Below are 27,657 nucleotides of genomic sequence, written 5' to 3' on the forward strand. Positions count from 1 at the left end.
TTGTCTCCAAACAATTCTATTACATTTGACAATACTGTCAATGACATGTATTTATTTTAACCAGGTTATGAAAAAAACTAAAAGAATTATTACCAGAATTTGCATTAATTTCTTGGAGATGCTAACAATAAAACATTAAATATATTTTTAAATATATATATATACTTGTATATTTATTTGAAGAATCTTTGGTAACAATTGTGTGTTTCTTCCACATTATAGGATTTCTTAAAATAAATGTCAAAAGTAACTTACTAATCAGTATATGAAAGATAAATTATAATAGTATTCTTTCAGTCTTCCTATAAAGCGTCCTTAACCTATTAATCTGCACTGCTTGTGCACTTAAACACAGTATCTGTTTTAACTTGTGAACATACAAAATGAGAGACTAATACCAGAAAGAAATTAGACAATAATGAGAATCAATGACAAAACATAACAATGACAACTGTTCTTAAGTAATTTATTTTTAAATTATAAGATTTACAATGCCTTGATTACGTAAAATATCATAATGGAAATTAAACTGAATCAACAAACCAAAAGAGAAAAAGATTTCCTTGAATATCCGTACTTAAACCATCTTTATAAGTATCTGATGTCCCAACCGCATCTTATGTAGAAAGTATACTAGTTTCAAACGTTTCACTTGCAGGTTTAATTTCTCATTTTCAAACTTTTATGAACTGTAATGTAATTTATTTCAAATCCTATTATACCTAGTATTTATACTGCAATAGCAGCAAAATCTCACGTGTGCAATCAAATGTGGAACTGGGGCACAGCTTTTAGCTTTCAGCCACAGACAGAAATTATACACTGCATTCAGTACAGTAAAGTACATTATATTAACCGGAGCATAGAGTTTAGTATACTTATTGCAGGGTTGGTATTTCTCTCCCTCTGAACTGAACCAGCTGAGCTTCTGAGCAGACATTACTGCTGTGGATAGTAAGACTGCTGTGGGGGCTGAGGGAAGGGGTATGAAGGCTGCTGGGGTCCTGGGTATGGAGCCTGTCCAGGGCTCTGGTGATACACTGGTGGATATGGCATATTATACTGGCCATATGCATAAGGATTATAGCCCATGGGCATGGGCATTTGGCAATACCTGATGAAGGAAGAAACAAAAAACAATGTGTTGGTAAATAAAATACTAGAAAATGAAACATACTATAATTATTCTAAAGTCTTTTTTTTTTTTTTTTTTTTTAAAGAAAACCATTTTTCTCTACTTTTTCTGTATATCAGAGAACAAGAGGGATAAAAAGGAATTGTTTTAAGGTACATGTTAAAGAAAAAGAATTCTTATCCTATTAATTAAAAGAATATCAAATATTGAATACTATCCAGAAAATAATACTATTAAAGGAAATAAGATCAAATATTCAACTATTATAAAAGGAATAAAAATAGTCCCTTCATTTTGAAGTGGCAAAACTAATACTTCAAACACATTTCTGGGGGTTGGAGATGTAGCTCAGTGGTAGAGTACTTGCCTAGAACACACAAGGTCCTGGGTTCAGTCCCCAGTACCAGGAAAATATAAACAAATACATTCCTGTTCCACAAGAATCAATATTCACTATAAATGCACATACATTTATAAAGTTCTAATATTCTGAAGAAAGTATACTTATTAAATAGAATTTAGAGCATATTTTTAAAAAGGTAGTCAAGTGTCGGATTTTTAAGAAATTACCACAAAGGAGCTGGGGTTATAGCTCAATGGCAGAGTGCTTGCCTAGCACATGTGAGGCACTGGGTTCAATCCTTAGCACCACATAAAAATAAATAAATTAATAAATAAAAAATAATTCAAAAAAAAAAAAAGGAAGAAATTACCACAAGACAGTAGCAGTGTAGCTCAGTGGTAAAGAGCTTACCTGACATGTACAAGATGCTGGGTTCCATCCCCAACCTTCCCCGCACCAAATTAAAAAAAAGGAAAGAAAGAAAAGAAACTGCCACAAAGAAGGCTAACCTTTAAGTAAACACATTCATAACTAGGTAAATTTCTACCTAATAGTTTATTAAATGCCAAAATTTCAAAACAAAGGGATATAAAGAAGGCCTCATCAGTCTCGCTACACAGAACTCAGAAAAGGCACCCATTTATCACCTAAATAAAGGCAGCCAAGGGACACATACTGAATTTGATACAGAAGAGATCTGTTTAATGTAACAGGCAAAAATAAAAGTATAAATTTTTAAAACCTAGGAAACGACTCATACTCAACTACAAAAATAAGTGTCTAAAATGTTAATTTAATTTTTGGATAAGCTGCCATTGTAGCTCATTCCTTCATGACACCTCCATTTAGGGAAGGGGTAACAACGTCTTTAAAAGGTTAACCAGAGGTAGAAACATCATTAGCCACTTCAATGGGATACATGATGCTGTAGCCTTACCCAGGATATCCAGGATAGGTAGGGTAGGGTGGTCCCTGGGCCTGTGTCAGGGGAGCTGAGCCAGGGGCTGGTGATGGAGCTGGTGCAGCAGTCCCAGTCCCCACAGGAGCTGGAGCAGTAGCAGAAGGAGTTCGGTTTGCTGGAAGCACAGGGGGTGGAGGCCGGGCTGGGGGCTGGGGCTTAGCAGGCTATAAGAAAAAATAAGCATTGACTGCAAGATGTTTCTAGTTTTTCTCAAACTGCTATTAATTAAAATAAATGAGGGAAAATGAGAAATTCTGGCATCCAACCAAATATATTTCTAACTCCCACTCTTGGCTTATTGACTCTAGAAATGTATCATAGTAGAAGAGTAACTGTCCAATTTGTAAAAACTCCACAGCCACTGCTCTTTTTCTGATAATTAATATTTTATCATTTACTATTTCCAACAATGGTAGACATTTGAGGTATGAAAAAAGCAGTACAGGTATAGTTTATTATTGTAAACTCCTTTCACTCCCCCAAACTCTTTTTACAAAAATTTCAAACACTAAAAACTTAAAAAAAAAAAAGTATAACAAAGCAATCAGATTATCTACCAATGTAATTCAGTAACTACTAACACTTAACCATATCTGCTTCATCTATAACTACATCCAAATATTTACCTGTATATTTGCAGAACTATTTGAATGTAAATTAACACCAGCCCTACAAACTTCAGCACTCAAGTCCTAATAACAGTATTCTACATAATCACAATTGCATTTTTTTTGTGTGTGTGTGGTGCTGGGGATTGAACCCAGGGCCTTGTGCATGCGAGGCAAGCACTCTACCAACTGAGCTATATATCCCCAGCCCCCACAATTGCATTTTCACACTAAAAATATTAACAATTATTCCCCAATATCAACAAAATATCCACTCAGGAGTCAAGTGAAAAGCTGACCAAAACATGTAATAATTATTCTGATGTCACTATTCACCACAGAAAAGCTCTTATAGCTGTTTTTATGAACCAAAATCATATCAAAGTCCATGTACTGCATCTGATTATAATGAATCTTTCTATTCTCTTAATCTAGAATATACCCTCCCCTTTTTTTCTATTTTACAAAAGACCAACTTAGTGGAATCATATAATGGTTCCATGTTCTAGATTTGTCCAATTGTTTCTAAACATTTTGCTTCTTATTTAATCACTGATTCACTATCAACACAAATTTAGTTTGATTGGACTCTGCTTTCACATTTTTTAGCAAGAACTCCCAAGTGATACCATGTTCTACATACTGCAAAACATCAGAAGTTTGGTCACCTGACACAGGTAGTGACCACTAGGATCCCTCCAATGTAAAGTCTGTTTTATCATTTAGAGCAAACAAGCTGTCACTAATGTAACACTTCTATTTTAAAAATGTATTTGGCTTACTAACCGGCATGGTTCTTGGAGCTGGAGTTGGAGGAGCTGGTGCATGTCCTCCTGCAGGAGAGGACTGATATGCAGGTGTAGGAATTGAAGGAGCACTAGGTTCTCTGGCAATGCTTTGTTGCAAGTCCCTTATTAAAGACAAGAGTATTAGAATTTAACACAAAGAATAAATTTTAAAACCCACAAATACAATACCATGTCATTTTCTTGTTTTTCTTTTCTTCATATATGAAACAGAAAATGATACCTAAACAGGGATGATATTTTAGAATATATGACATTTCTATTCTTGACTATAAAATACATCATCTTTCTACTTCCTACTATTTAATAAAATGAAGTTAAATCATATACTATTTCTGAAGACTAGGAAAGAAGGTAAACTTTTTCAGAGATCACACAGTCACAGCTCAAGTAAGGAATGTGTTCACCTAGGCAAGCAGTCCTGTAAGACTGCCCACTCTCTCTTAAGTTATTCAGGAAATGAAAACTCCTCCCATAACCTAACCAAAAGTTACCAAAAAACCACAACCATTCAGTTGCCTCATAAATATTTTAATCAGTATATAGTATCAGTGTTCACAGAAAATCAAACAGCGTGAAAGCTAATTATGCAAATTTATAGATGAACAATTTCTAAAGATATTCAAAGAAATGTGACACTGGGATGTTTTTATATTAAAAGATAACTCATAACCTGTCACTAAAGTGAACTCACAAAAGATAAATTGTTGAAAAGACCACTTAAATACTGTAAGAGCCAGGCGCAATGGCTCAAACGTGTAATCCCAGAGACCCAGGAGATTTAGGCAGGAAGACTGAAAATCTGAGGCCAGTCCCAGCCCCTAAGCAATTTATCAAGACCCTGTTTCAAAATGAAAAGGGGTGGGGGGATGTAGCTTAGTGATAAAAGACCCCTGGGTTAAATCCCCAGCATACCCCCCTCAAAAATAAAAAGAAGAACTAGAAGAAAATTTCAAAATCTCCTCCTGAAATTTTCCCCCAAAACTCATTAAAACAATACCTAAGGTAAAAAGTACTCTAGTAGTACATGGTGTCAATCAATCTCTTCCAGCACTGATTAACAAGCAAATACATGTCCCAAAATGTCTGCAACAATACCTGCTGCCCTGATGTAACAATTAACAGCCACCCTTCACATCTGTCATCCATACTCTCACCCTCAAAGAGGGCCTCATTTGGAAGATGAATGTGACACTCCGGACACAAACTAATATACATTCCTCAAAAAAAAATAAATAAATAAACTACTTGACATAAGTTAATAGTTGCTTAGAAGATAAATTTTTTCATCAATATTAAAATTGTGAAAGGTCAGATTTTGAAGTATCTAAGAAATATGTGTATATTATAAAGCTCTAAAACAAGACCTTTCTTTTCCTTTGATGAATACCAGAGATGACTGTAGTAAACACTACATTCATATGACAAATGAGTCTAACCACTTACTAATGATGTAAATCAAAGCATCAGATCAAAAATGAAAAGTAAAACTAAAATGCTACCAGAATTCCTATTCCTTACTGACATTAGTATTTAAATCCTTAGTGTAAACAAAGTTTAGCTCAAAGTAAAACATTCTTTTAGTACTCATTAAATTTTTGATAAAAGATTTCAATGAAAAGACATTAAAATCAAAGTATTCAGCTAATAGAAATACAAAAAGAATGTATGAGTCATCAGGGAAATAAAAATTAAAACTACTATATATTAACTCAATGCACCCACCAGAATAGCTAATGGCAAAAATGTTTATCTTCTAAGCAACTATTTACTTTCCTTAAGTAGTATGTTATTGGTGTTTTTGTTTTCATTTTTTCTTTGAAGACTAAATAGTAGTTTTCCTTGTCTGAACCAGAACTCATGTATTGCTAATAGGAATATAAATTAGAAAAAAAACTTTGGAAAACTGACAACAATGCCCAAAGCTGAACATAAACATACCCTATGACCCTATGGGTTCAATATTCAGGAGGATGGGGGGAGGGAGGGATATTTGAAAATAAAAATATTATTTCTTCCAAAGAAGATCCAAAGCTTCCTTATGCATAAAAGGTCAATTAAAATATTTTTATTTTCTCTCTTTTCACACAAAAAGCACACTTTGTACCCTATCCTTTTTCTTACCTTATTTATCTGAGAACTTCCCACATCAGTAAATTGAAGATATTCCCTTTTTTAAATTATGTGCATAGTATTTTGCTGTAGAGATAATAGTTTTATTTATTTCACCAGCCCTCCACACTTGATTTATAACTATTCCTTTATTGCTATAAGCAATGCAGAAATAAGTAAGCTTATAAATATGTCATTTCTAGTACATATAGCCTCAGAATAGTTTTTCAAAACCAGAAGGATGCTTGAATCTGTAATACTGACCTTTACAACTAAATTACCCTATACAAAGATTGCACCATTATGTACTCTCACAGCAATGTATGAGATCTATTTCAACAAAACACATTATCAAACTCAGATTTTTGTCAATCTGAAAAAAAATGTTACCCCAGAGTAATTTTGACTTTTATTTTATATTGAATACATATTTAAATATAAGGGTCACATCCTTTTCGTAGTTTTTTTGGTTTTTTTTCCTTCTCTCATTAATTATGGAGTTCTTTATAAATAAGACAAATTTGCTTACTGACTATGAATAAGTTTCAAATACTGTTTCCCCAGTGTGTTATACCTTGTCTTTGCTTATCATGTTGCAGGATCGTTGTTTTTAATTCATGATGAAATGTTTGGTCAAAATTTTCATACATTCTGTGACAATATATGTTAAGTTATGTTCAATTTTGTTCATTTTTTTTCACCTTTAGAAATAATTTCTTTGTATCAATGCTAGATAAACTCTATTTGATCACTCAGCACAAAATAAGTCCTATGCATTGGCCCAGCTTGTAAAATACTAAGGAGAAAATAAGGGAAATTGCTACCTCACACTACCAAGTTCCCCCTAAAAGTTTCTATCATATTTTTAAGACAAAATTTTTAAATACACTTTGATACACAAAAACAAACTTACTTTAAGAGTTCATCTCTTTCTGTCTTCCGTGCAAACACTATGTCACTACATTTGTTCTGGAACCTGACCAGGATTTCTGTCAGCTCATTGTAAAACTGTAAGCAAACAACAAAGAGTAATAAGAACAATTTTTTTTAAACTAGGGAGTAACACCATCTAAAGCTAACTTGTCAAAAGTTAAAAAGTGAATAACTGAATCCTCTACACAAGACATTCACAGCACTTATTAAGCCCAAAGACCTAATCTTAAATATGACCTAAAATTCACTAAAAAATAAAAACAGTAAAATCATTTTTAAAGAACACTGTCATCAAAAATTAAGTGGCAATAAGTTAAGTTTCATGAATATGAACATGTTCCCAATTTCTAGAGAAAATTCTACTACTACATAATGATACTAAAACTACTTAAGGGGGAGGAGTAAATGTACACATTCACTAGAGAAATGTTTCATTTCAGACAATCTTCAAAGAATTTCCAAAGATTCTTTGGAGAATTCCCTCAGCTTATCTATTTGAACAAAGTATTTAAGTCAAACCAAGATGGTATTTCACTATCCTGTCTGGAAGGCAATGCAATATTTTCTTCCTCTCTTCAGAGGATTTTACATAATACCTACTGTAACTTTATTAAGTGATCTTTATGAAGTTGAGTATCAAAGGACCTTGTGTATCTGAAAAGCTAAAGTTAAGTTATTGGGGGTTGAAAAAAAGGCACTTTCCTAAATGTTTTAAGATACAAGGTAAGGAAAATACTTAAAATATATTTAGTAGCATATAAAGCTAGTGGCATGCCTGTAATCCCAGCAAATCAGGAGGCTAAGTCAGGAGGATTACAAGTTTGAGACCAATCTCAGCAACATATGAGGACCTAAGGACTTAGCAAGATCCTGTCTCAAAACAAAACATGGGGATATGGCTCATTGGTTAAGTACCCCTATATGAAATAAATAAATAAATATATATATATATATTTTTTTTTTCAGTAAGCACACTGATGCTCATATATGTGTATTTTTTTAAGTAAATAGGTTACAAATCTATCATCACCAAATCACCCACACAAAACATAAAAGCCATGTACCCATTTCACACCATAGATGAGCCTTTGCTACTTTTTTCCTCACAATTCACTCAAAATGCTCAACATCCTAACCCTTAAAAAGGTATTTTGACATCTCTGTACACTAACTTCTGTTACCTAGAATGATTATATCCCTTTTTCTGCCAGCTGAAATATACAATTCATTTTTACAAGTTCCAATGAAATACTGCCACCTTTATTAAATAATAACCTTACAGAAGCAAAAGTCATCAAAGCTAACAAATTCAAGGCAAAGAAATAATCTGGTCTAGCTAGAAATACAAATTAACTTTCTAAACTATATTTTCATATCTATACTTGTTAGCTATTGTTTCTTTTGTATTACTTCATACCTTTGTGCCTTCCTTCAAATTAGCCACAAGTTCAACAAAGTTGTCATATGCAGTAGCTAAATTCTTCAAAACCTCTTCTCTTAAATTAGCTTCATTGTTAGATTGTTTCATTTTTGAAAATTCCTGGTGTGAGACCTTATTAAAAGAAAGATACATTTAATTTACAATTGCTTATAAAATTAAGGTAGCTCATTACATTTTTAAATACCTTTTTCAACTATGAAAAGCATACATGATAATATATGCTTGCAGAATTACTAGAAATACCTAACTATTTCTTTTTGAGGTAGTACAGGGCTTTAAAAATCTTTTCTTAGATTTATTAAAAAATATCACAAATCCAATGGGTGTCAAAACATAACCAATAAAGACCACAGATTTCTACTAATACATAACACAAAATAATTACGAAGATGGAACTTTAACTTTTGAGAATACTTTATAGTATATATAAACATTCAAAAATGAAAAAAAAATAACATTTAATGCTGCATATTAACTCCTAAAAGCAAATTTTCAAATCTTATTAAATAGTCCAAACTACTTATTTGTAAACAAAAATTCTGGCTAATTTCAAACATCTAACTAAACACATTTAGTTTGGGATTATTTACAATGCCTGACAAAAGTCTGTATGTATTAGCCATACAATTTCAGGAATCAATAATTCCAATGAATTTTGATTTTTTTTCCCCCCCACATAAGCTTAAAAAAATCTTAAAAATTTGGAAAGGGATGGGGTGTGGCTCAGTGGTAGAGCACTCACCTACCATGTGTTAGGCACTGGGTTCAATTCTCAGCATCACATATAACTAATAAAGATTCATCAACAACTAAAAAAATTTTTTTTAATTTTTTGGAAAAACGCAAACTATCTGAAATATCAAGGCATTTCTAAGTAGCAAGTACCATTTTAGCAACAGAAGAATGGCTTTGTTTCATAGTTTTTTTACAATCAATGTGCCACATTAAATTTTACAAAACATAGATGTATCATGTTCCACTCTAAAATTTATGTTCTCCAATTTCATTTTCCTAAATGGGTACGGGTATCATGCAGGTGTATCCTGTCTGTAATTTTCTGAACATGTATCTTATTAAATATATAAATTTTACCTGAATATTTTTTAGGAGTCCCTCCTGTTTCTTTAGAGATTCCTGAACCTTAGTTGTAAGACCTCCATAGATTCGATCCAGTTCAGTAACAGAAAGAGCTTCTTCATTTATCACACCATCTTGAGCCAGAGCTGTCAAAAACTTGCTTGTCATATCAAAATTTACTGACTTCAGGTCATTCTCAAGACTTTCTCTTTCCTTCTTTACTTCATCAAGATTTGTCAATAAGGATTTTAAGACATTTACAACCTAAACAAGAAAAAAAAAAAAAAAAAAAAAAAGACATTTTCGTGTAATTGCCCAAAAAAAAAAAAAAGGCAGCAATGTCAGGAAGAAAACAATATACAAAGGTTATTAATTCATGGTCAGCGAAGGTTATTAATTCATGGTCAGCGAGAGATGATTTCTCAGAGAGTGAAGTATAAATTAAGCATCAGGTTTATTTAGATGTAATCATTATATACTTTTAGTTGCCTCAGATTACAAAAACAGGGATAACAACAGTAGCAATAGCTACAATTCACTCAACACTTACTACATGCCAGGAACTATTAAATGTTTCACAAAAACAATGTAACACATTCCTTATAATATCCTAAGGGTATATATTCATCATCTCTATTCCAAAAGTGGAGAAATTGAGTCTCAGAAAGATTAAGTAACATGGTTACATAGATATGAGACAGGGATTTAGAATAAAGAGATAAGATACTGAATCTTAAAGGAAACATCCTCACAAGCCACTGAGATACAGAAAGCACAATTGTAAATCTTGAGGAACACGCCCTTGGCCTATGCCCTTATAAAATTAAGGAAAACACAAGCACAGGGAAAACTGGTAGGAAATTATATAGCTCCACCCTGGCTCCACCTCCAGTCCAGTTCCTGATACAGCCCTTCTATAAATATTGGACCCCTAGCCCAAGTCAGGGCTTCTCACTCTGTAGTTAGCCCCAATTCTCCCTTCAATGTGTATTTTCCTTCCTAAATAAACCTCTGTCTATGCCTCTGTCTGATTCAAGCTGAAATTCTTTTCTGTCACATATACCAAGAACCCTGCTGATCCTGAGTTAAGTTCCCCCTCTCCCCCAGGACCTCCTTGGATCCTTCTCCAGAGACATCTCTTCTCCCAAGAAAGTAAAAGAAAGAGGTGAAATGTGAGACCTAAATATGCCTAAACTCCAAACCAATGCCCCCCCCTCACAACCCCAGTATTGGAGATTAAATCCAGGGCCACACACACGCCAGGCAAATGCTCTACCACTGAGCTACATCCCATCCTTCTTCTTTTCCCCTTCCTTTCTGACAGGATCTTGCTAAACTACCAGGCTGGCCTCCAGCTTGCATTCCCTCTGCCTCAGCTTCCCAAGTAGCTAGGATTACTGCTGCATGACATACCAGCCGCAAAACCAATTATCTTAACCACTCTACTCTATACTGCCTGCCTGTAATGGCTCTGAGGTAAGGTAAGGTCTGACTTAAGTAAGATAATCTATTTTGCCTACACTGAGAGAGAGAGATATATATAGAGATATACATGAAGACAGAAACAGAGACATGAAGAAAACATGCTAGATGGAGAAAGGGGGTTGAGCCTGGGAAACAGCACACAAGCAAGGGGACCGCATACCATATGTTTATTTTATATGCAGGGAAAAGAAGAGGGAAAGATGGTTACATATATCTCTTTTTATTATTAAGTGTTACTTCTTCTATTCAGTCCAGGCAACTTCTGATTTACATCCATATGATTCACACATACTCCCTTGTATTAACCGTGTTCTAATGCTGCTTCAAGCTGTCCCTTTTTCTCACATTTCTCTCACTTTAAAAGGGAAAGCACCAATCCCAAGCCCTCTACTTTGCTCATCCCAATGCTCATAGAAAGAAAATTAAGGAAAAGGCAAAGGAAGATGCCCATGAACCCTATTTCCACAGCCCTTCCTTATCACCAGCAACAGTTCCAACTCCAATGGATCTCCTGCCTGTTTCTGAGAATTCCTGTCCTCCTCTTCCTTTCACAGTCCTAATTAACTCCTTGACACTAATATCCAGAGTAATATTCCTTTGTGAAGGACTAAGACCTGAGGAAAAGTCTAAGCTTTCTTCTAAATATAGGTGAACTTCTTTTGGGCCTCTGTTTACCACCCGTATCTCCTAAGTCTCCTAATCTTAATCTAATCTTAATTTTAAAAGTTTTAATTGAAAAGGAAAAAAAAAGTTCAATTCTCAGCACCCTAAGAGAAGAGAGGGGAGTGAAGAGGAGGCCAGGGGAGAAGAGGAGGGGTGCAAAAGTATATATATATATATATGTGTGTGTGTGTATATATATATGCGCTCATATATATATTACTCATTTTGAGTGAGAGAGAAGGGAAATTAGGATATAAATATATACACATATATAATATGTATATTATACACATATACACATATACAATATATACACATACATAATATGTATAATATGTATATGTATACATATATACATATATATGTGTACAATGTGTACAGAATATGAGAATGAAGTAGAAGTAATGAATGGGAATGAGATTCCTCTGCACTTTAGAATCATAAACATTTTTACACATTCAGAATACAAAATTAAATCAAAACAATAAATAAATGAACCTATCAAAATGAAATGTAATTACATACAAAAAAATATATCAACTATGACTATACTCCCTTAGTAGATACAATGGACTTAGTTATTACTGTGTAACCCTGGACAGCTTACTTCCTAGAACACTCACTTTCTTCACTTACAAAATGGGAATAATACCTAGTACCCAGTACCTATTCCAGGACCACTGTGAAGACCAAGATAATGCATATAAAGTGCTCAACATAATTTCTAACGTAGGGTAACTGCTTAACCATACCAGTCTAATTTTAATTTGTTAGTTCAGTTTTATGATTTAACTCTATATATGCTGGGTACATTATGGACTAAAGGGGCTTAGGCATACAAGCATTCAGATAGGGATAAAAGAACAATGAGAAGTAGATTAAGAATTAAAGTATCCTTTATTTTACTGAATTATAACGATCTCTGTAGTTAAGTGGTATGTTTTGTATTGAGCAGGATGCAGTAAGATACAAAAATGCTATTGACAGTATTATCTTTTCCCTTAAACTGATAATGAACTAGTAAGTCAACTGTAACTTTAACTTAAGACCTAAGTGAAGGCTGTGTGCCTAACAGAAAAATAAAGGATGTTAAAAAAGAAGGAAGGAAAAGTCAAAAGAAGGAAGGAAGAAAGGAAGATAGGGAGGGAGGGAGAGAGAAGAGAAAAAAAAAATTGGGGGGGGTTTCTTTGGGTTTTTTTTTGTTATTGTTGTTTGGTTTTGTTTCACTTTTTGGTTTTGGTACTGGGGACTGAATCCAGGGGTACTTAAATATCCATTCCTTTTTTAAAAATTTTATTTTGAGACAGGGACTCACTAAGTTGTTAAGACTGGCAGCAAACTTGTGCTCCTCCAGCCTCTCAACCTACCAAGTCACTGAGATTACAGGCATGCATCACCACACCCAGCAAAACGTTATTCTCTCTCTGTAAGCAATGTCTAATTTAAAAATATATATATAGAAAAAAAGTTAGACAATTAAAATGAAGCTGGAGTGCTGAGGTGCTGGGGTTGTAGCTCAGTGGTAGAGCGCTTGCCTAGCACATATGAGATACTAGGTTTGATCCTCAGCACCACATAAAAATAAATTAATTAAATAAAGGTATTGTGTCCATCTACAACTAAAAGAATAGTTTTAAAAAATGAAGTTGGGGAGAAAAAGAATATGCAGAAGGTTTAACAGTCTAATAAAACTAAGGGTCTGGAACATTGGAACACTATTGTCTTTAAACAGATGGTATACTCTCAGAGTATGGAAACAAAGATCCTCTCATCAAATGATGAGTTGGATGAGTTGAAGTTACTATGGTAACATCCCCAAAGTTAGCTAATCTAATTTAATCTAACTTAATCAATAAATGAGAAGATAAAATGGTTCAGAGAGCTGCAACTTCTTCTTCAGTGAGAAACTAATTATACACAGGACAATAGAAAAATGAGGGACGAGAACTCTAAGAATTTAAGAACCACAAGTTCTCCTACCAGCTCTAGTTACAAAGAAAAGCTAACCTCCCAACGTATGTACATCATTTTCTAACCAAAAAAATGAGGAACAGACCAGTATTATTAAATAAATTCTGTACTATTTCAATATGCCATGATTTGAAGTCTCTGAAAGAAATGCTATTTTAAACAACTAATTTATAAATGAACCTTTGGACAGCCATACAAAGATAGTAAAAGACCCCTTATATTACAGAGCCTCTTTTTCATTTTTTTATTAATAATCATATACACTAGTTTAAATATATTTTAAATTGCATGACACTAGCCTAATTTTAAGAGTGAATGATGTAGAAAATGAATGAAACTACTTTCACAAATAAATGACTATGATAACAAGAAAAATACCACCTAAATTGTTTTAGAAACTCAAATTTCAAGTTTAAATGTTATCAAGTCCAAGTACATAAATAATTAGAAACCTGTGGTATATATTTCTGTTTTATAAAAACTTCCAATTAGCTTTTAACTGCAATTAAATGTATCACTTATATTAAGTTAGGCTGCCAGTGGTTACCATTCATCAAGAAATACTCTCTCAATGATTATGTGTTGAGTATTGTTCTAAAGGCTACCAACAGTCCTGCTGGGGATGTAGCTCAGTGGTCGGCCTTGGTCTGATTCCCAGCACAGCAAAATAGTAAACAAATGGAGGGGGAGGATTTAAAACAAACACACAACAACAGAGTAATGCTGTAGAGAGTGACAAAGATGGGGAAGATGTGCCATCTGAGACTAATGAAAAAGAGGAAACAGCCACAGAAAGGGAAGCCCTCCCTGACCCCAAGAAAATGTAAATATAAAAACATCTTGAGGCAAGAACAAACATGACACAAAGGGGAAAAAAAGGACCAACTGTGTCTGAAACACAGAAAAAAAAAACAGAAGAAAGAATGGAGAGAGATAAGGACAAACAGAACAGTAGGACTAAGACCGCCTAGTGTGTCAATACTTCTGTTTCCAATCAGGGGCTGGAAAACTTTTTCGGTAAATGGCCAAACAAAATGTTTTTAGTTTAGTAGGTTAAATTCAGTGTTGCATGTATTCCATTCTTGCATTTGTACTTGTGAACACAGCCATAGATGATATGCAAATGAAAGAACCTTGGCTACATTCCAACAAAAATTTATTTATGAACACTGAAATTTGAATTTCACATAGTGCCCACATTTCATGAAAATATGATTCTTTTAACCTTTTCAACCATTTAAAAATGTAAAAACAAAACTAAGAGGCCTCCTTTATCTGGTCCTCTCTATAGTTTGTTGTCCCTGGTTTTACATCATAAAACTCTCTATAGGGCTGGGGATATAGCTCAGTTGGTAGAGTGCTTACTTCGCAAGCACAAGGCCCTGGGTTCAATCCCCAGAACCAAAAAAAAAAAAAAAAAAAAAAATTCTCTATAGCATTTAACAGTACCAAATACAATTAGAGACATAAGAAATGCTCTCAATAAAATTTTCAACTTTACTTTTTGACACTATCATTTTATTTTCAGAAAAAGAAAACATGAGAATATCTCTGCAAGCAATAGAAAAGCAGGAACCTGATTCAGTTACCCTACAGTAAAGCTAACACAGAGGTGAAGACACCCTTTATTAGAGACCACATGCTCAGTATAGCTGCTGGCAAGTAGCAGACCTTCCACAAATGTGTGGTGAACCAAATGAATGGATTGCAGTCAACCTCAACACTTGTCTATAAACTTTCTGATATGAAAAATCAAGACTACAAGATGCCTTTTTATGATTTAGGAAAAAATCCTCTCAGGGAGAGCACACAGCTTTGGACAGAGCTCTTCATGCAATACCTTTCATGAAGTGAAGGTTTTTTATAAACGCATCCCTCCATTACCCTCAGGCAGATGCAATACCCAGTGTAAGTGGAAATATCCTTATGAAAGAGGGTAAAAAAAAGATACGCCCTTTATTCTGGCCAGGTTCAACTCCACAGTAGGGCCAGGGTCATACGTAGATGGTTTCAGACTTTAGTGAATCAGAGACACAATCACAAGCAGTGGTCCTAAGTATTTAATATAAGAACATTTAAATATAAACTACCAACAACCTGCACTATTTTCAGAGTATCTCAATATCTAAAACTAGATGCCCAAAGAGACTTAATAATAAGATAATAAAATAACCTTATCAAAAAGCTTGGGTTTCTTAATAAAACATATATGCTGTATCACTTCAGGAAAATTAAGCTTAAATAAAATAACTTCAATATGAAGTTATTAATTATAAAAGTTTTCTCCCTTGTGAAATACCACTAAGGACTAACAAAAGCATCCATTTTTATATAAGTGAATAATAATATATAAACGAATCAGCGCACTCATCATTTTTGCTTTTCTACGAAAGGACAAAAGCCAGATATATTCTGGGTCATATATGAAACACCAAAAAGAACAAGGAAGGAATATTTTTTCTAAAACAGAAAAGGTGTCAGAATTTGTTGCTGTTCCCTGGGTCCACAGTCTCTTTTTTTGGGTTCTTTGTTTTTCACAAATAATTTTCTGATCATTTCCTCTTTTATCCCCCATGTCATCCAAGCACCTAATTCCCTGTCCATCAGGTTTCTCCCTTAGATTCAAGTTCCTTGAATTAGGTAGCTTTCTCTTCTCTTGGGAAAGCCACCCAGCACCTGTGCCTGGTTTCCAGTGTATCTCTAGATAATAATAATGCAGTCCTTCCTAGATCCTATGTAAGTCCACTTTTCCTGCCTCTTCACACAGTTCCCAAAATATGCCAACTTCCTAAGAAACCTGCAAGAGAGGTGTTCCAAATTGCTGAAGTGTTCCAAATTGACGTCTTTGTAGTAATCTTTATATGTATCCTGTTGTATTTTTAAACTTCTATTCCTTACCAATTTTCTACATTGGACCATATAAAGGTTTCATATGACTCATCTGTTAATTTTTCAAAGTACCCATCATAGTGCCTTACAGAGTAAGTCTTGTTTGAATGAATATATGAAATTATTCTATATAAAGAACAATCTGATAATTTCTAAAACCTACTACTCAGGAAATCTTTCTTGAGAAGTTCTGAGTGGTATTTCTTGCCCTTTGATTCATTTTCCTATGTACTTTGGAGACTATTTGATGCTACTACATTACCCTACCTCATAGTGATCAGCCATTAAATTATACCTGCACTCTCTCCTCTTTTTAGGACTCCCAAACTCAGATGCTCTACTATCAAATTTTTCCTTCCTATCAGAAATACAATAATGATGTTATCTATTTATTAACAAGCATACCTGGTCAGTTTTCCCTTCACAGGTAATCCCAGTGGAATATGATATAAAACAGTACAGAATCATGTAAGAAACAAAGAACTGGTGATCAGAAAAGTATCTAGTCAAACCCAGTTTTTTATGGTTACTTCAGGCAACTTTCTGCACTTCCAAGTTTCTCCCTTTTATAAAACCTGAAATAAATATTGTGACCATATGTAGTATCTAGAATTTAGTACCTAGATTATAAAAGGCATCTGATAAATGCACATTATTGCAGGATATTAATATCAGTACAAAAAACTATCATAGTGTATATGGATATAACCCCAATTTACTTCTCCGTGTTGTGTGTGTGTATGTGTGTGTCTGTCTGTCTCTGTCTCTCTCTCTCTCCTTCGCCCACCCCTTGGTGGTGCTAGGAATCAAACCCTGGACCTTATGTATACTAAGCAAGTGCTCTGCCACTGAGCTATACCCCCAGAAAACTTCTGCATTTTTTATAATATGACAATAAGACGTTGTCAGTTCATTGTATATAATGGCCTGAACACAAGCATATGACCACCCACAACAAAATGTACCCTCTCACCTCACTGCCCTGCATAGTCTTTGCTGGGTTAGCAGAGGGGATGGCGGCATTCAGCTCAGGCTCCGGCTTACACAGAAGAGCAATGGTGTCACGATGAGACTGATAACGTTCTTTCACTTGCCCATCTGCTTGCACAGCTTTATCTAAAACTGTTCTGAAGTTGGTTCCCTCTGGGGGGGAAAAAGTTTCCAGAGCACAGCAATGATTCTAACAACAATATTTATGAGCTGGTTGTACTTTCAGTTCTGGTTCTCAACTTTACTTATATTCCTTTATGATCCCAAATCACTAAACAATAACTCAATTTCTGTCAATCTTTGCATTTCTGTTTTTGGAAAAATGACAAAATCATTTATAAAATCAAGGGCACAGCTACATTTTAAAATACATTTCATGGCCAGTGTGTGCCAAATACAATTCAAGAATATAGACAGAAATCAACAAAAACAAATCACTCCAAAAATTTGTACGACTTATTTAACTAGTATTCTTCTCTCAAAGAATCAACCTGACTTAAAAAGAATAACATATTTTTAGAAAAAATCTCAATATTATACGTCCTTTTTGCAGAAATAAAACAGGTCTCTAGTCACCATGAAGACACCACTCAGTAAGCACAAACCTGAATAATAAAGTCTTAAAAACTGTAATTTTTGACTTCAAAGTAACTCTTAGAACTCATTTTTTCAGCACCCAGATTCACTACCAAGAAAAAAAAAAAAAAATCATCATACATGTAATATGAACTCATATGATTTTTAAAATACACAGAGCTTAGAAAAGGAAATGAAATTTGGTAGGTATATTGTTTTATTTTCACTTTACACCTTCTTTTAAGAATCTGAATTTTTTTACAGTGAGCATGAATTACATTTGTTACTTTGTACCTTTATACTAAACTGAGGGAAAAACACCTGGGTTTACACAATAGTACAAAGTTTCAGTAAAAAATGAGCTTACAACTGAGTCTAACTAGCAAAAAGTAGATCCAAATTGAGAGTTTGAGTAAAGGTCATTTATATACATTTTTACCTGCTCTTAAGGGCTTATAGAGGTCATTGGATGCTGTCCTTTGCCAGCGTTCCTTGAATTTTGCTCTTAAATCATTATCAGTTGCTTCTTCTTCATCCAACAATCTTAATGACTTAAAAAGGAGGAAAAAAATCGATATATTATTTTCAGCATAAAAATTTTAAAGCAATTTTAAAATTATCACACCCAATATAGATGAAGAGTTTAGTGAGATGGAAACACTCCTATACTACTACTTAGAATATAAGTTATTTTTTGTTGTTGCAGAAATCCAAGTTATGTATTTAACAAAAAGTATTAAAAATGTAAGATTGTTAGCCATTCTTTCTCATTAAAATAAAAATGAAGAAAAAATAAGAAATTATTTATATCGAAATACAAGACTACTTCAAAGAAAGTTTTACAATTAAAATAAAGAACCAGATGCCATAACAAAAACCTTTTAATCTCAGAAGCCATTAATAAAATGAAAGGGAAAACTGATTAACTATATGAAAATAAAAAACTTAAGAATTCCATCCCAGTACAAGAGACTAACACTGTGTTTAACATATTTTAAAATGCTCTTTTAATGCTTAGCTGGAAAGAAACCCAAGGAAGTGCTGATCTATCAATGGACACAAATGCTGAAGCCAGTGGTATCTGACAATCCCTGATAGCTTAGGGCAGAGAACAACAAACTTTTCTGTTACACACCAGAGAGCAAATTTTAGGCTACACAGGTCACGTACAATCTGTCACTTATTCTTTTTTTACAATTCTCTGAAAAACAGCAAAAATCATCCTCCAAATAAAAATCAAACTGAACCAAACAAAAATGGGCCAAAAGTCAAAACTGGTCCACCACTCACATTTTGCCAGATTTGTAGTTCTTCACTGGCATAGAATATACACTGAACACAAAAGGAGGAGACAAGAATAGAGTCAACAAAACTGAGAGACTCCCCCTCCACCAAATCAGGACACTTACAAACAGGTAACTCAGGGAAATAATTTTAAAAAGCAAAACAGCCAACAGAAGGAAACCTACATGATCAGATTTTGGATCTAAATAGAAAAGTGATATCACCTGAGATTCTTAATAAAAAGCCTGTACATGGGACTAGAAATCACACTGTATGACACAGTTTTAAGATGAAGTCCTGGTTAGAAGATTAGACACAGAAAGGAAAAAAAAAAAAGTTTAAAGAGGTATCAGGTATACCATGCTTTTCTACAGCAAAAACAAACACAAATCCTATCTAAAAGAATTCACTTTAAACCTATCAATTCTCAGCAAATGTTTCACACACAAAAATCATTCAACACTAAATGTGTTAAAGAATTTCCACCAATTCCAGCATATGTGAATTCACAAAAATAATACAACACTAAATGTAATGTAGTATTTTGTACTGGATCATGGAACAGAATAACATCAATGGAATAACTGGTAAAATCTGAGTAAAAATATTATGCCACTGTTTAATTTCTTAGTTGTAACAAATTTACCATGACTACATAAGATTTTAACTTTGGCAGGGGGCTAGGTGAAGAAAATATAGGAACTCTGCACTAAATCTGTAAACTTTTCTGTACGTCTAACACTTTGCAAAATAAAAAGCTTTTAAAATTAAAACACAAGAACAAAAACAAACTGAACATGAGGAAATCAAGTCACTATTTTTTAAAAATGTCAAATCACAGAGTCAAACTCACAAAGATTAGAGAGATTAGCATTATAAAATGAAAGAACATAAAATACATTTAATGTATTTTAAGAAATAATAAATAAAGGTATAATATAGAAGAAATCGAATAGAAGAACTGAAAAAAAGCCAAATAGAATTTCTAGAGATGAAAAACATAACAAAATTAGGACATTAATGGATACCTAAAAGCTGCAGAGATATAACTGAAGAGAATGCGTTTACTGGAAGATTCTAAGACCAAAACAATTTGTGAACTATGAATGAATGAAGCACAGTACACAAAATGAGAGGTTGAGAGACATGGAAAATTCAGTAAAAAGATTCAGTAAAAAGATTCAACATACAAATAATCAAGAGATCCAGAAAGAGATAATGAGAATAGGGAAAAAGCAATAGTCAAAGAAGTGAAAACTAAAATTAAGCATTTTCCAGGATAGATAAAAGATATAATTCCTTAAATTCAGTGCATCCAATGAAATTGCAAGCAACTTAAAGGAAACTCAGACACAGTATAATAAATTTCAAAGAATAGAAGTAACAGTATGTAACTTCAATGCCAATGTTAAAAAAAAATGGAATGAACAACTATAAAAGCAAGAAAAAATGGGAAGAGAGGCTAGAGCAAAGAAACCCACAGAATTCTAATTGAGACAAATATAAAAATACAAACTATGGTAGAACATGATTCTGAATATATGAAAATAAAGTTAATACAAATGGACTTAACCCTTCAGGTAGAGACAAAGATTTTCAAACTAAATTAGAAAGATAATACTGCTATGTGCCATTTACAAAACACACAACTATAGGTTGAGTATTCCTAATCCAAAAATCCAAAATCTGAAATGCTCCAAAATACAAACACTTTTGAGCACCAACATAACACCAAAAATGGAAAACTCCATAACTGATTTCACATAACAGGTCAAAATAAAAACACAGGCACACTAAAAATTGTGTTAGAATTGCCTTCAGGATGTGTATATGTTACACAGAAAACAAACGAATTTCACATTTAGACTTTGGTCCCATATCCACAATATCTCATTATATATATGCAAATATTCCTAAATTCAAAAAAAGAAAAATCGAAAATCAAAAACATATTCAGAAAAGGGATACTCAAACTGTGTAAGGACACACAAGCTAAAAGCCAGACACACTACAAAAAAACTAAAGACCAACATCCCTCATAAACATAGGGGCAAAATCTTCAACAAAATACTATCAAACCAAATCTAACAGCACATCAAAAAGATTTTATACCATGAAAAGAACGATATCCCAGGAATGCAAGATGGTTCACATCTGAAAATCAATTAATGTAATACACCATATTAGTAGAACGAGGACAAAAACCTTATGATCATCTTAAAAGAGATGCAGAAAAAAGTATTTGACAAAATCCAACACTCTTTCATGATAAAAACATTTGATAAACGAGCAGAAAGGAACTTTCTCAACCTGATAAAGGTCATCTATGAAAAACCCACAACTAACATCTCACAGTCATGCTCCACATACCCATGTTTGGTCAAGGACAGAATACATATACAATGACAGTACCAGAATATTATCTCACCTAGTGATGTTCTAGCCATTTTAATGTAAGTAAAATGCTATGTGTAAGTAAATGCTATGATGTTTGCACCTAACAAGTATTTCTCAGAACATTCTGATATAAAGTGATACATGACTGTGCTGAACAGTCAAATGCTGGAAGCTCTCCCCATAAAATCAGGAATAAGACCAGGATGTCCATTCTCAATATTTGTAACTTGCCAGGAAAACTAGGCAAGAAAAATAAAAGGTATTCAAATTAGTAAGAAAAAAATAAAACTCTCTCTAGTTGCACTTCACTTAACCTTACACATAGAACATCCAAAGATTCCACAAAATACTTTTATAGAGACAATAAATTCAATGAACTAAAAGACAAATTCCACAACAAAAATTTGTTGTATTTCTAGCAATGAACAGTCAAAAATGGAAATTAAAAATAACAGTATCAAAAAAAAAAATAAAATATTTAGAAATAAATTTAGCCAAAGAGGTGCAAGACTTGTACACTGAAAACTACAGAGCACTGGTGAAAAAGTTAACAGCATTTTTAAAAACGGAAAAATATCCTATGTTCATGGATTTCAAGATTTAATATTAAGACTGGCAATGCTCTCCAAATTGATTTACAGAATCAGTGCAACCAGGTGCAGTGGTGCACACCTATAATCCCTGCAACTCAGGAGGTGGAAGCAGGAGGATGACAAGCTCAAAGCCAATCTCAGTATCTCAGCGAGGCCCTAGCAACTTAGTAAGACCCTGTCTCAAAAAATAAAAAGGGGGCTGGGGAGATAGCTCAGCTGGTAGAGTGCTTGCCTCACAAGCATAAGACCGTGGGTTCAATCCCCAGCACCACAAAAAAAAAAAAAGAAAAAGAAAAAAAATAAAAAGGGCTGACTATGTGGCTCAAAGGTTAAGCACCCCTGGGTTCAATTTCTGGTACCAAAAAATTAAATTAAATTAAAAAGATACAATGCAATCCTTATTAAACTTCCAATTTTATTTTTGGTAGAAATGAATAAGCTGATCCTAAAATTCATTTGGAATTGCAAAGAACCCCATATAGAGAAAACAATCTTTAAAAAGGGCAAAGTTGTAGAAAGACTCCTCCCCTCCATTTCAAAAAATATTACAAAACTGCAATAATAAAACAATGTAATGGCATACGTTTAGACATATCAAGCAATTTTTCACAAAGATGCCTAGGCCATTGTCGTCAACAAATAATGCTAGAACAGAGTAACTACATGCAAAATATGATGTTGGACATTTACCTCACACCAAATTCAAGATTTATTTCAAAACAGATCGAACACCTAAACAGAAGAGCTAAAACTATGAAACTCTTAGAAGAACACATTAAGAGTAAATCTTCATGACCTTCAATTTTTGGCAATGTAATCCTAAATATAGCACCAAAAGCAAAAGGAACAAAGGGACACTAGATAAACTGTACTTCATCAAAACTGAAAACTTTTCTGCATCAAAGAACAGTACCCAAAGAGTGAAAAGACAATCCACAGAATAGAAGAAGGTACCTGGTTAATCATACAGCTGATAAGGCCTACCATCCAAACACGTAGATGTGAATTTCCTACTAACGTCTATAAAGTACATGACTGAGTGGCTTTCAGTACATTTAAAAATATGTAAAAGAATTCTTGCAATTCAACAAAAAGACAACCCAATTTCTGAAAAATGTCAAAAGTTATTAGATATTTTTCCAAAGATACGCAAGTGGCAAATAATCACAGGAAAAGGAGACCGATATCATTAGCCATTAGGAAAATGCAAATTGAACAAATTGAACCCACAATGAGATACTTCACACAATTATGTAAGGTATGATTTTTTTCCTTAAGAAAACTGTAATACAGGCTTGGGCTGGGGTTGTGGCTCAGTGATTGAGCGCTAGCCTACCATGTGTGAGGCACTGGGTTCAATTCTCAGCACCACATAAAAATAAGTGAATAAAATAAAGGTTCACCAAAAACTAAAAAAAAATTTTTTTTTAAAGAAAATTATAGTGACTAGTAAGGATGTGGACAAACTGGAACCTTTACACACTGCTGGCAAAAATGTAAAATGGTACAGCTATTTGGGAGAGTGTTTGGCAGTTCCTTAAAAAAATGAGACTTACCATATGACCCAGCAATTCTGCTCCCAGGTGTACATACCCAAGAGAAATGAAAACAAGTGCTCAAATAAAAATTTATACACATGTAGCAGGATCATTCAAAACAGTCAAAAAAAAGTGACAACAACTTAAACATTCATCAATTGAGGAATGGACAAACAATATATGGTATATCCACACAATGGAATATTATATGGCCATAAAAAGAAATGAAGTATTAACACATGCTATAACATGGATGAACCTTGAAAATATTATGCTAAGAAAAAAAGAGCCAAACTCAAAAGGCCATATATTGTAGGATTTCATTTATATGAAATGTCCAAAACAGGCAAATCCATAAGAGACAGAAATCAAATTAGTGTGGTTTTCAAGGGCAGAGAGAAAGGGAAAAAGAGAGGTGACTGCAAATTCTTTGGGAGGAAGGAAAATGTTCTGGAATTAATGTCAGTGTTCACAGAACATTGTGAATGTACTAAAAGTCACACAGTTGTATACTTTAAAGACTTTAATAGTGAATTTTATGTTATGTGAATTTTACCTAAAAATAAAACAGAGAATCAAATATGGATATTAAACAGAGGAGTTGTTTTTTAAAGAACCAATTAGGTATCTTGGAAATAAAAAGATCAAGGAAATTAAATACATGTATACGCACACACACACACACACAGACAATGGCTGAAGAATCAAAACAGCTGAAAAGTTGATTAATGAACTAGAAAGATGACCTGAGATAGTCTCTCTGAAAGAAGAAAAAGAGCACAAACAGAAAAAAATAAAAGATATGATAAGGAATTTGAAGAAATGATACAGAAGCACAGCCATCAGTCTAACAGGAACTCATAGGGAAATAGTGGAGGGGATAGAGAAAAAGGAATCTAAAGAACTAGAACCCACAGACAAGAATCTAATCTTTAAAGGACCCAACAGGTCCCAAACAGACTATTTACAAAAGAAAAAACTGGTAAACACCTCAAATTTCTGAAAATTAAGATTAAACAAAATGACTAAAAGCTACCAGTAAGAAAAACAACTCAAATCAAATACCAGCTTTACAACTTACTATAGCTTACATTTCTAAGTACAAATGACAAATACAAACCTTAAATCATAAGGCTGTTAGAAACATCAAAATAAATAAAAGCACTTCATTTTTAGACAGACAACAAACATATGTATATACACCAATGTCTGTACAAGATAAACTTTTTTCACTTCAATATTTTTTAAGGAGATGCTCCTCACAACTGATATATATTTCATTAGGCAATATCCTTATCAAAAAAAATTGTTATGAAATCAAACACATCTTCCAATCAATGGCATCTTAAAATCAAGGAAATACAGAAGTATTTAATATTTATGTAAATATTAAGTAGCAGACGTGTGTTATCCCAATGTACAACTCGGCAGGCTAAACACTATTATTACTATTTTCTCGATGAGTCAGCTGAGACATGAAGATGTTAAACACCTTGCCCAGAGTCACAGCTCTGAGGTAAGAATCAAATCCAAACATAATTCCACACTCTGAGACTTTAACCACTGAACTATGTGTAAATTATAAGTACTAAATGCTCCCAGAATGTTCTCCATTTGACTCACCAGGTCTGCATTTTCCAGGGTTTGCCTGCCCCCACACAAACAATTTTTCTTGATGCCATCACTTCTGGGATTTCTAAAAAACTCTCCACTTCCTTCTCCCTATGTCTACCTGCTATTTCTAATGTCCATTCAATTGCAACACAAGATGACAGCTTGCTTAGTCCACAAATCAACAGAATTTAAAGGACTATAAAGTATTCTTCTATGACCTTAAGAGCAAAGTGTGTCAAATTTTAATGGACATGAAAATGACTAGGAATCTGATCAAGATGCAGACTGTGATTCAGTAAATCTGGAGAGAGGCCTGAGATTCTACATTTCTAACAAGCTCAACACAGCAAAGATTTAACACTAAACTATGTAAACATTCTAGTTAGTTTTTCAGGTTGTTGACTCTGTCTACATAGATAAGGTTGGTGACAGCTTAATAATTAATGTAGAATCCCTCACAAATAGCAGCATTCCAGAATCAATGCAGTAAGTCTCCATCCTAAGCTTTTTCAAGAGATGATTTGCATTGAAAAATGAATAACAACCATCTCTACTATCAACAGTTATAATTGCAATACTATCATCATAATAGTAACATAAGAGTAATAACAGCTATAATTTATTAACCACATCCTACGTGTCCCCAAGGCTAGGCATTTCACTGTTTTATCTTTTACGTAACTAGCTCACCCACAAGATCCATATTGTCATCATAAGTATTTAAGTGCTCTGCCTCTCTTCCAATGTATTTGGAAATTATGTAAATATAATATCCTCTGAAAGTTAATTTAAAAATCAAAACTTCAAGGACTGATAAGAAAGGTCACCTAAACAGACTATGTGACTTCAAAACTGACCAGAGTCCATCTAACCAATTTCTAAGTATCTAGAGCTAAAGAAAGAAATCTAGCAATTAGGGAAAAAGACAAAGGCACCAGAAAAAAATTTACATTGGTGGACAGTAAGCTTTAGTAAAAAAAAGAACTTTACGAAGTGTTTTATTCCTATTAATAAAATGCCATCTCTACTGGTATATGAATGTAGCAGCTTTATAAAATATTTGATGTGATGTCCTAACTTCCTTTGCTCCATGTTCATCAAGAAACCCGATCAGCCTATGCACAAATGAAATCATTAATTACAAAGACTTCAGTTTGTGTGACAGTAATTTCTTAAAGTATACTAGCATTATATAGAAGTCATATGAATTTTATTAACATGCATTTATTTGACTTAAGACAAGAATGAACTCATTCTCATTCAACCAGGATTCCTCTTGAACTGAAGAGCAAGCTCTGGGGTTACATCAATTTCTGGGGCAAAGATGATGAATACAACCCTGTGAAACCCTGCAGGCCTCATTCCTGCTGAACACCAAGAGATCACAGTTTTTATTTGAAAAGCAAATCTTTTAAAACATACCTCATCTAGAATTTCTCTATTTCTTTGTAGTAGTTCAGGTAGTTCTTTAATCAACTGATCAACAGTCTGGATACCACCCTGTTCAATCACCGATGTGGACTTAGTCAATATCGACTGAGGTACAGTATCTCCAGACACATCTTCAATTGCTGCTGGAAGATTAAGGGAAGCTAACACGCTGAAAAAAATGAGATATTTTGTCATGTTTAAGGCTAAACCATCTTTAAAATATTAATTGCCTATATCCAAATCAATAGCAATGGAATGGAGTTAGCCTCTAAAAAATGAAGATAACCCCCACTAATAAAAAAATAAAGCAAAGATAAAGGGAAAAAAACAGAAAAATCAATAATTGATACGACAGAAACATTACAAGTTATTTAAGTTCACAGTTCACAATTAAAAGCCAAAAAGAGGGCTGGTGAGATAGCTCAGTCAGTAAAGTGCTTGCCTTGCAAGCACAAGGCCGTGGGTTCAATTCCCAGCACCACAAAATAAAAATAAATAAAAATAAATAAAAGCCAAAAAGAAAAATTATGACAGCATTTAAAATACACTAGACATCTTTTGGCCTGTAGCTCAAACTTAACTTCTTTTAGCCTAAATAATTAAAAGTAAAAAATTCTTTTTCAGTGGCACACGCATATAATTCCAGCAACTAAGGAAGCTGAGGCAGAAGAATTCCAAGTTTGAGACTGGCCTCAGCAACTTACAAAGGCCCTAAGCAAGACCCTTTCTCAAAATAAAAATGTTTTTAAAAAGGGCAGGAGAGGTGGCTTTTTAGTTAAGCACCCTTGGGTTCAATCCCTGGTACCCACC

General features: G+C 33.6%; 1 protein-coding gene across 2 annotated transcripts in view; it reads right to left on the bottom strand.

The window, feature by feature from the left end:
- Positions 1 to 452: 452 nt before the first annotated feature.
- The window catches only part of PDCD6IP (programmed cell death 6 interacting protein), a 69,376-nt gene continuing 42,171 nt past the window's right edge, over positions 453 to 27,657 (bottom strand). For both annotated transcript variants that reach the window (XM_079114236.1, XM_079114235.1), the window contains exons 10-18: positions 26,839 to 27,016; positions 18,430 to 18,541; positions 17,398 to 17,567; positions 9,432 to 9,680; positions 8,316 to 8,450; positions 6,879 to 6,973; positions 3,834 to 3,957; positions 2,416 to 2,603; positions 453 to 1,114 (exon numbers count right to left, since the gene is read on the bottom strand). In XM_079114236.1, the coding sequence (XP_078970362.1) occupies positions 940 to 1,114; positions 2,416 to 2,603; positions 3,834 to 3,957; positions 6,879 to 6,973; positions 8,316 to 8,450; positions 9,432 to 9,680; positions 17,398 to 17,567; positions 18,430 to 18,541; positions 26,839 to 27,016 (1,426 nt within the window). In that variant the 3' untranslated portion in view covers positions 453 to 939. The remainder of the gene's footprint in view (positions 1,115 to 2,415; positions 2,604 to 3,833; positions 3,958 to 6,878; positions 6,974 to 8,315; positions 8,451 to 9,431; positions 9,681 to 17,397; positions 17,568 to 18,429; positions 18,542 to 26,838; positions 27,017 to 27,657) is intronic.

The sequence above is a fragment of the Sciurus vulgaris genome (genome assembly GCF_902686455.1).
Source record: "Sciurus vulgaris genome assembly, chromosome: 16".
Taxonomy (NCBI): Eukaryota; Metazoa; Chordata; class Mammalia; order Rodentia; family Sciuridae; genus Sciurus; species Sciurus vulgaris.